The sequence below is a fragment of the Prionailurus bengalensis genome, chromosome B2 (genome assembly GCF_016509475.1).
Source record: "Prionailurus bengalensis isolate Pbe53 chromosome B2, Fcat_Pben_1.1_paternal_pri, whole genome shotgun sequence".
Classification (NCBI taxonomy): Eukaryota; Metazoa; Chordata; class Mammalia; order Carnivora; family Felidae; genus Prionailurus; species Prionailurus bengalensis.
Window position 1 is genome coordinate 94,432,695 of NC_057349.1, and position 10,505 is coordinate 94,443,199.

Here is a 10,505-nt window from a genome sequence, read left to right on the forward strand (position 1 = left end):
TGATGTCAAGGTCATGGGATTGAGCCTGCTCGGGATTCTCTCACTCCCTCTCTCTCCACAGCTCACTCACTCTCTCAAAAATAAATAAGTAAACATTACAAAAAAAAAAGGAAAGAACAAAATTTGTTGTCACATGCTTCCTTCTCCACACTCATGAAGACACGTTAAGAATTAGGCATATAATTAAAGTTTTCAGAGTGATAAGAAGAGTTTAATCTCAGTTTATCAGATATGGTGACCATTTTGATCAATTGATAAAGCTCCAGAACTCTACAACTAAAAGGAAATCCTTTAAGAACAGTGAATTTGTTTAGTAAAATAACACTAAACGGAAATCCTTTAAGAACAGGGAGCTCAGGTTCATTATATTATTTACAATTTCTCTATAAAACCATCAAATGGGAGTGACTTTTTAAAAAGTGATAATCACAGGGCGCCTGGGTGGCTCAGTTGGTTAACAGCCAGACTTCAGTGCTCTCTTCAGCAGCACAGATACTAAAAAGAGCCAGACTTCAGCTCAGGTCATGATCTCATGGTTCGTGGGTTCCAGACCCATGTCAGGCTCTGTGCTGACAGCTCAGAGCCTGGAGCCTGCTTCAGAGTCTGTGTCTCCCCCTCTCTGCCCCTCCCCGCTCACATTCTGTCTCTCTCTCTCTCTCTCTCAAAAATAAACATTAAAAAATATTTTAAAAAATAAAAAATAAAAACTGATAATCACCCTAATCATCATTCAAATATATGCTAATATGGGTTCAAGTTCTATTATTTTACTAAACAAATTCACTGTAAATTCAGTAGTTTAGGACTATTTTTTCCACATAAACAAACAATATAAACCAAATTTTTAACGTCCACTGAGAATCCACATCCCTAAAGTAATTTCTTTCTCTACACTTCCTCTCTCACAAGAATATTCCAATGTAGCCCTGCCCAGGATGATTGAACAACCTGCACTCCATTACTTAGTGGTATTACTTAGTGGTGATACTCAGGTTTTCATCATCCCAAGGAAACATAAATGTGTTCTACCAGAATCCAGTTTCAGTAAATCAAATACGCAGTTTAATCCTATGCAACAAAGTTAACTTTAGAGTAAAAGGAGATTAAAAACTTTCCAACCTTAGTATTGTGTTCCAATTAGACGTTTATTGATCACTGAATTCTAACATGGCAAAATAAGTACAGTATCTGATTATTTTCTAAATTTAGAGAGATCTCAGGACTTAATTCTGCAGCTTTTAAAACGCAAGCACAACAAGCTGGATTTTTGTAACCAGAATGCAATACATACACGCACGCGCGCACACACACACACGCGCGCGCGCGCGCGCGCGCATGCACGTGCGCACACACATATATTACATACTTGAAAGAGCCAAGCTCAGAAAATTCAAAAAGATACATCAGAACTTAGGGACAAAGACAAACTAAAGAAAAAAAAAATGAACAAATTATTACAATGAAACAGAAACAAATGTAAGCAAGATGCCACTTTTGCCTAGCAACATGAGAGAAATGTTTTAGTTTTACTTACTACTCTAGTTTCCAAGGACTCTAGATCATTGGTGAAACTTTCTATGGGAGGGTGATAACTCAGAGCTTTAAAAATGTCGATGTAATTAGGTCTATAATTTTTCTCCCACTTATTAATCCTAAGGAAATATTTAGAGGAAGGCTAAGACTTTAAACCTACAAAGTTGCTCCTCATAAAATCTATTATCAAAACAAAAATGAGAGTCAATATTTGTTACATGTATCCTATGAAATGCTGCAAAGTCATTAGGCATATTTAAAGACATGAAAAATGTGATATTTTCTAAAAGCAAAAGACTATATGCAGTAGGTTCTTAATTTGATAAAGAGAAAAAAACACTAAGAAAAGGAAATAAAATACTTACACTTTATTACTAAATGGTAGAATAACAGATTTTCAAAATTATTCTTGAAATTTTCTACAATGAAAATACATTACTCTTCGGAGCAGGATACATTATCAAAGTCTTCTAAATCATATTTGTGTAAAATATAGTGGAATTTAAACTAAGCAACACAAGTGCCTGGTTAATTCAACTGTACGTGCTGTGTTCTTCATCAGCCTACACCCATAATTTGTGAAAAATGAGTGAGGACAGCACCTAAGAAATGGACTCAAAGTAGAAGCTGGAAAGAAAACACAGAATGTAGAAGTTCAAGCTAGAAGTCTAGTTACTGACATCATTCATTATTTTCAGTCAACTACTTCATACTAGCAGAATATCAAATAGAAAATCATTTTTCAGAAAGTCACACAAATCATCCCTATTCTTAATCCTAAATAGAGACCAGGGGGGGAATTTTTCGTGAAAATTACCCCTAAAGTCCTCAGTGCCACATTTATTTGTTTGATGACTCTCTCCCAAGGTCCCCTTCCATAACCTACAAGTCACCTCTCCGGCAGCAATTCAAAAAAAGTTTTGAAAAATGAAAGACACGGGGCACCTAGGTGGCTCAGTTGGTTAAGCGTCCGACTTGGGCTCAGGTCATGATCTCACGGTTCGTGTGTTCGAGCCCCACATCTGGCTCTGTGCAGACACACTCGGTGTCTGGAGCCTGCTTCTGATTCTGTGTCTTTCTCGCTCTCTGCCCTCCCCTGCTTACGCTCTGTCTCTCTCGAAAATAAAATAAAATAAAACATTTTTAAAAATGTTAAAAAAAAAAAAAGGAAAGGAATTCTATCTTAAAAAAAAAAAAGAAAAAAGAGAAATGAAAGACACACTAATACAACGCATTAAAAAAAATTACCAGCCATAACCTCCTAACCCTTCTCTCGCTGGGGCATACAGAACCGAAAGCCTATTAGATGCAGCACTGCCATCTCCTGCTGCCACTAAACGGTGGGAATTCATGAGGCTGCAAACAACAGTTTTCTCACCTCCTTTATTGCTAGTGCTTTACCCATTCTGAAACCCTGGCACAACTAACTAAAATCCCGGAACTACAAGGGTCATGCCTTATTCCTCTCTGGGGAAGGTCCTCGCCTCACTCTTAAATCTGATGAATAAATGAAGAAGGCAGGCAGGCACGCGTATTTTTAAAGTATACACATATACATACCTACATACACAAACAGAACTTTAAGAGTACAAGTGTGGTATCTGACACCCTTTTATCTGTTTACCATCAAAATACAACAGTGCTCTACATTTCCGAAAAGAAAAGAAAGGCTACTTAATTCCCGCTCTGCAACTTAAAGCAAATAATACTGTTCTGATGCATCTCTCTACCCCCAACTAGCAGCGACTGTAAAATGCCCCACAACTGTAATGTTTTCTGGATCCGGGTCTCCGCCATCCGACTGACATTTCTGCCCCTTTGCTAAAACCTTAAATCGACAGTCGGGAGAGACTTCGGTCGTGCTTCTTCCAGCACCAGGGCCCCGCCGAGCCCAGACCTCCCGCAAACTCCCATCTGCCAGGGCGGGAGCCGCGGGCGAGGGGCGGCCGCGGGTTCCAGCCTGGCCCCTCCCAGCTAAGGAAAGTAACTGTGGGCGTTTTCTCGGCTTCGGGTCAGTTTCTTCACCCGACCTAGCCGCGCCCCGGCCCCGCCCTCCGGCCCCCTACGGCCGCCCCGACACGGCGAGCCCCCTTGCCCGCTCACCGTCGGGCAGCTCGACGGTGCGCGCGCGGCGCAGCGAACGCGTCAGGCGGTTGAGCTGCTCCATCGCTCTCTCCATCCTCGGCGCGCCCTCCGCGCACACCCCGCCGCGCCGGCGGCCTCCGCGCCCAGCGCCCTACATCCCGCCCCGGCCCGTTCGGCGGGAGGAGCCACCGGCTCGCCCCGGCTCACGCCCGGGGCTGCACGGGCCGCTCGGGGCCGCGTCCCCCGTCCCGGGACCGGAGACTGCCGGACCGATCACTGACGGGGCAGCCGCGGCCGCCGATCGCGCCCTTCCTGCCACCGCCGCCGCTTCCCTCCCGGATTCGCACGGCCTTCTGGGAACGGTAGTTCCGAGCCGGCGGACCCGCGCGCCTGAGGCGGAGCCACGCTGGGCGCGCCCGTGGCTCTGCGCCGAGGCCACGCCGACGCTGGGGTAGAGTGGTGAGTGCGGGAAGCCTGGCCAACACCGGGCTTACCGCCAAGTTCCTGGAGAGACTTGCTGGGTGGCCCCACGCCCTCTCTTGCCCTCCAGAGTTGTACAGGAGCAGCTTCTTTCAATTCTGTCACTCCCCTGTATGGCAGATTGGGGTTCTGCGCGGTTCTTAAATCCTTCCTCGCCTTCCTCCCAGTTTGGGTACATTTGTTTTCCAGATCCATGAACTGTTGAAGTAGTGTATGTTCACAAGTCAAATTTAAAGAAGAACGAAGTCAAACAAATGCAAAGCAGGATACACCTTTTCTCTCAACTATTTGTCTCCCCATTGGGACAACTTCGTGAGGGCAAATCACGAACCTATCTTGCATCTTGTACTCCCGTGCTTGCCACGGCACCTGACACAACGATGAAACTTTAAGGAAGATACAGATGATGACATCCTGAAAGAAAACTTTGGTTTCTTTAGTACACTGCTGAAGTTGAAGGGGACAATAGATACCAGTGGGGAATCCAGACTTTGACTTTATGGCTTGCAAAAAATTTGACAATACCAACAAAGTGTGGAAGAAATGAATTATGAGGAAATCAGTGGGGGGAAAAATCATTTTTGTCAGCTCTGCACTGAAGTTGAGCACAAGCCAAGGTTAAAACAGAAATTTGAGCAGCTGAAACATGGAAGAATCCGATCCAGGTAAATACGAGCCTGGCTAACGCCACTGACAATGAAAAAGTTAAGGGACGAATTTTCTTTTCTCGGACGCTGGAGTAATAAAGAAGCAAAGAGCTTGGACTTTCTCAGTTTCTCCTTCCTCAAGAAGCAAAGCTGTCCCTGCAATGAATGGGCACATAGGTGTTAATGTTACATGTTGCCTGAGCTAGAGAAAGAGTCTCACCTGCCCGTCCAGGATATGCAGGGGCAGATGGTGGCCGGCATAGTGTTCTCTGCCAATGCCCCCCTAAATTAGTTCTAAACTGCAGCTGTTGGTCACTTTTGCCAGCAGTGCAACAGGCTCAGGGCAGACCTCCTAACTAGCTGGTTCAGATGAGACCTAAACCAGTCTAACAACAAGATTGGGAGGTCAAAGCTTCAAAGGAATACCAAATGCTACAGCCCAGTCTGGTCCATGTCCAACCCTTTGCAATCTGGTTTCCACTGGAAATGCTTCAGCCTTTCTTGGCCTCCCCACTCCATCCAGAAGATCAAGACCACTATTGTACAGAAGCTAACACCTCAGTCCCTGTTATCACCACCACTCCCTAAGCTGTTACTCCCATTTAAATTACTTCCAATGTCCTGTGGGCACCAAGCCCAGAGTCTGGGTACACTGGCAGGAGCCCCCAATAACCTCCATAGTGGGCATTGCTCCCCATGCTGGTCACTATTCACCACAGGAGCAGAAGACGCTGGAAGAATGCTGCTATAGATTGTCAGGTCTAAATTCTGCAACATGAGGCAGTCTCTCAAATAGCTCTGCTCCATGATGTATGAAACTACAGTACTATGATAGGCTTATCACCTCCTATCCAATACAACTTTCTACAATGATAGAAATGTTCTATAATCTGCACTGTCTAAAATAGTAGTCACTGACCAAGTGGAGGTACTGAGTGCATGAAATGTGGCTAGTACAAGTGAATTTTAAATATGTATTTAAATGTAACTAATTAAATGGGGTGCCTGGGTGACTCAGTTAAGCGTCAGACTTAGGCTCAGGTCATGATCTCACAGTTGGTGGGTTCTGGCTAGCATCAGGCTTTGTGCTGACAGCTCAGAGCCTGGAGCCTGCTTCAGATTCTGTGTCTCCCTCTGCCTCTGCCCCTCCCCTGCTTATGCTCTCTCTCTCTCAAAAATAAATGAATAAACATTTAAAAAAAACACACACACATAAGGGGTGCCTGGGTGGCTCAGTCTGTTAAGGATCTGACCTCGGCTCAGGTCATGATCTCGAGGTCCCTGAGTTTGAGCCCCGTGTCGGGCTCTGTGCTGACAGCTCAGAGCCTGGAACCTGCTTTGGATTCTGTGTGTGTGTCTCTCTCTCTCTGTCCCTCCCCTGCTCATGCTCTGTCTCTCTCCCTCTCAAAAATGAACATTAAAAAAATTTTTTTTTAACACACAATACATATAATTAATTAAATTAATAGTTTAATTAAATTAATAGTTTCTATTAAATAGCCATACATGCCTAGTGGCTACAATGTTGAACAGGGCAGTTTATCACACCAAGGATAACAAAAACACCAAATAGCTTTTCATAGGTTATTAGCTAAAAAACTGAGGATGTTCTCACTTGTCCTGTGGAAGTCAACACCAAGAATATCAAATGGAAAAATTTTAAAGGTCATTTTGTATCATAAGTTCCGTTATTAAAGAATAGAGGTTTTTACTTATAAGAATCCAGATTTTTTGTGGCCCATTTTAACTTTTGGAAGAAGAAAACAATCAATTTGACAAAAAAAAAAGAGAACAGGGGAGGAAAAAGCAAAGAATAAAGAACAGTCACTGTAAAAACAAAACACAAAAATCAGATCCATGGCCACAGTCACAGAAAATATAAACAGACAAAACCTAATGGTTAAAAAACAGAAGTCTTGATTGTATGAAAAGGTAAAACAAAACAGCTATTTGCTATTTCTAAAAGGCCACCATTTGCAGGAGACCGCCATTTCCAGGAGGAAATGGGAAAAAAGATACCTAATAAATTTTTAAAAGCTGTTGTTATGTTTTAGTCCAGGTTATCCAGAGACACAGGACCAATAGGATATGTGTACGTATGTAGAAGGAGATCTACTATAAAGTGTTGGCACATGTAATTATGGAGCGTGTCCAGCTCAAAATCTCAGTGTGGGCAGGGAGGCTGGACACTCAGTAGAGAGGATGGTGCAAATCAAGTGTGAAGGCAGTCTGCCAAAGAATTCTCTCTTGCCAGTCCTTTCCTTCTATTCAGACCTACAAGATATTGGATGAAGTCCACTCACGTTATAAAGGACAATCTGCTTTAGTCAGAGTTCACTGATTTAAATTTTAACTCATCCAAAAAGATCTTCCAAATGGACACATAAAATTAACTGTCACAACACTATTAACATTAGCAAAATAACCTTTAGAGCAAAAAACATTATTAGAGTCAAAGAGACTACCAAGAAGTTTATAATAGTCCTGAATCTACACCTGACAACAGAGACTAAAAATAAATCTACACTTGACAGAATAACAAAAATAAGTTCCACCACCAACGGTAGATTTTTAATACCCTTTTCTCTGAAACTGATAGAGCTAGAAGAAAAAAGATAGGTAAGGAGATACAAGATTCAGGAAATTGAAACACAATCCTTATCAAGGGCATGTGTGAAACATTCACTCTCCTAACATAGAGGGGATACACATTCGTTTAAAGTACATAAGTTACAGGGAGCCTGGGTGGCTCGGTAAGCGTCCAACCCTTGGTTTCATCTGAGTTCATGATCTCATGGGTTTGTGAGTTTGAGCCCTGCGGGGGGCGCTGCGCTGACATGTCATATTTACAAAAACACAAAGGGCACTAGTGCTTGTCTTCAAAACAGCCTCAATCAGGAGGCAACTAAGGAGACCATGAGAGAAGCCAGGCTAGGGTAGTGTGCAAACTGCAAGGAATGAAGTGTACAGAGGCAGCTATCAAAGGAAAACAAAGCAGGCTGCAAGTCAAGGAAGGCAAGGGACAGAGTAGCCAGAAAAAGGAACTCTGGAGACGAGCCACAAGAAACAGCCACGGGTCTCATTAAGCCACACTCTCTCATTCCGTATACAATCAACATAATTTTTAAATTAAAGTTCAGGATCCTATACTTGCCCTGTTGAATTTCAGCTTTGAATACTGAGACCCCTATTGTATCTGCAAAGATCTTTTTGGATCCTGCATCTACTAATCAGGTGTTTAGTATCCTTCTGTGATGTGTATCATGTACAATGTTGACAAACATCTCTCTATAGAGATTTAAGTCAGGTAACAGTGCTGAAATAAGAGGGGGCCAAAGGAAAAAAAAAATATTACAATTGCCACTTAAAACTTTTCCTACATTATCTTTAATTCATTAATGGGCTTTTTTGGAGAGAATGTTTCATACTCATTTATGAGTATATCTAATTATCCATCTATTGAAAGCCATGTAAAATGGTTGTGCACCTTTTAGCCCTATGCAGAGGCCCGTGTGGTAAGGAACTGAGGCCAGCCTCTGACCACTGGGGAATTGAATCCTGCCGATAACCACCTGAGTGAGCTCAGAAGCAGAAGCTTCTCTGGTCGAGCTTTCAGATGACCCCAGCCCTGGCTGACATTTTGAAGCTTTGTGAGAGACTGAAGCAGAGGACTCATCTAAGCTGCACCCTGACTCCTGACCTACAGATATCAAGATAAGAAATGTTGTTTTAAGCCATTTAAAAAAAAAAAAAGTTATTTTAATCAATTCATTTCACCTCTGGGAATGTAGCCCAAAGAAATAATCTGAAATAAAGACAAAGATTAATAAGTAAATATACTCATTTATTCATTCAGAAGTATGTGTTGAGTACGTCCCATGATCTAAGCACTATGCCATATATCTTAAATAATATTTTTCAAATAATTACACTCATGGATATATAAGTACAAATAGAGATAGATGCTCTGAAAGAAAGGAAAACCATTCTGTGGTAGGGTGAGGACATCTAGAAAGGATTTCCCAAGAAACAGACTTTTAAGCTAAGAATCAAAAGATGGATAAGAGAGGGGCGCCTGGGTGGCTTAGTAGGTTGAGCATCCAACTCTTGATTTTTGGCTCAGGTCATGATCTCACAGTTTGCGGGATCAAGCCCAGGATCAGAGCCTGCTTGGGGTTTTCTCTGTCTCTTTGCCCCTCCCTTGTTCATGCACGCGTGCCCTCGCTCTCTCTCTCTCTCAAGATAAAATAAACTTTTTTAAAAAGAGCACAATTTTTTAAAAAAAGACAAATACGAGGTATCTATGCATAGGAGAAAGGCTGGTGAGGAACATTCTGGATGGAGAGAAAGGTATTTGCAAAGATCCTCTGATGCATGAAATGTTTAAGAAACCTAAAGAAAGTTATCTTTCAGTTATGTCGCTAAAAGCTATGTAATAAAAGGGAGTACACTGAGATGAAACAAGAGAGGAAGAAGTTCACACAGGGCTTTGAAAACCATGGTAGGGCCTAACTGTAATGGCAGTGGAAAGGCATTAGAGAATTTTAAGCTGGTGGGAGTAATGTGATCAGAATGGTCTTCAGAAGGAAAAGTCTCTCCACCTAAAGTATGAAGAATGGATTAGATTCATGGTAGAGGAGATAAGAAGAGCTAGTTAGGAGTACTAGTTAGTTTAAGTGAGAGGTAATTGTCTTTTGGGCTAGCACGATGAGTCTGTAAGTAGAGAGTACAGGATGGATTGAGAAATATTTTGCTGATAAAATCAATAAGAACTGACGATCAATCGAGATGGGAAATGAGAAAGAGAAAAGTGGCTCGTGCAATTGCATGTATGATAGTACCCTTCCCTGGAACAGAATAAATACACTGGAATAGAACCAAGTTTAGACGAGGAGATCATGTCGTGAAGAGTTTGAAATGCTTTTGAGGTAGTCCAGTGGGGTATCAGGTACATACATAGCTATTCTGGGGTAGATAAATATTTGGAGATATCACTGTACAGATGGTGTTTGAAAACTAAGTTAAGAGCATAAAGTAGAAAAGTAGACTTAACTTTTCTGAGATTGATCCCTGCAGGTTGACTTCCTGGAGGGGAAGCTGTCTTCCTGAAAGCTCAGTGGAAAGTGGGTAGATAAATCTGAGTGGTAAAGGTAGTCTATTCCAATAGAATATTGAGGTGTTGGATCAGGGTGTGGAAGGAGCAAAGGGTAATACAGAGGTAGGTGAAGTGAGATGGGAGGTTGACAGAAAGTTTTCTGTTTCCAAGTAATCAGATGATTGAGGATGTTTTAAATGCTCTGGTTGAAATTAATTGAATATTCCAGAGAAAAAGGCAAGTGTTAGTGCATTCAGGCTGCTATAACAAAATCCCAGAGAGTGGGTTATTTAAACAACAGACATTTATTTCTCACAGTTCTGGAGATAGGATAATCAATATCAGGGTGCCAGCATGGCCTGGTTCTGGTAACACCCTTCTCTAGGTTGCAGACTGCTGTTTTCTTGTACCTTCACATGGCAGAAAAAGCTAGAGAGCTCTCTGAAGTCTTTTCATAAGGGCACTAATCCCATTTTTGAGGCATCATCCTTATGACTTAATCATGTCCCAAAGACCCCACTTCCTAATGCCATCACTTCAGGGGATAGAAATTCAACATATGAATTTTGGAGGGACACAAACATTTGGTTCATAATAAGGAATAATCAGTGATGTAAGATCTAAAGCGCAGGAAGCTTTGTAAATATATTAAATAAGTAAGCAAA

General features: G+C 42.1%; 1 protein-coding gene across 6 annotated transcripts in view; it reads right to left on the reverse strand.

Moving 5' to 3' along the window:
• The window catches only part of HACE1 (HECT domain and ankyrin repeat containing E3 ubiquitin protein ligase 1), a 122,843-nt gene extending 118,887 nt beyond the window's left edge, over positions 1–3,956 (reverse strand). For 2 of the 6 annotated variants that reach the window (XM_043592019.1, XM_043592022.1), the window contains exon 1: positions 3,637–3,950. In XM_043592019.1, coding sequence (XP_043447954.1) covers positions 3,637–3,712 — 76 coding nt within the window. In that variant the 5' untranslated portion in view covers positions 3,713–3,950. Of the gene's footprint in view, positions 1–3,636 lie in introns of all 6 variants that reach the window. The other 4 variants (XR_006299010.1, XM_043592018.1, XM_043592021.1 and 1 more) reach the window with 4 other exon arrangements.
• Between the last annotated feature and the right edge of the window lie 6,549 nt (positions 3,957–10,505).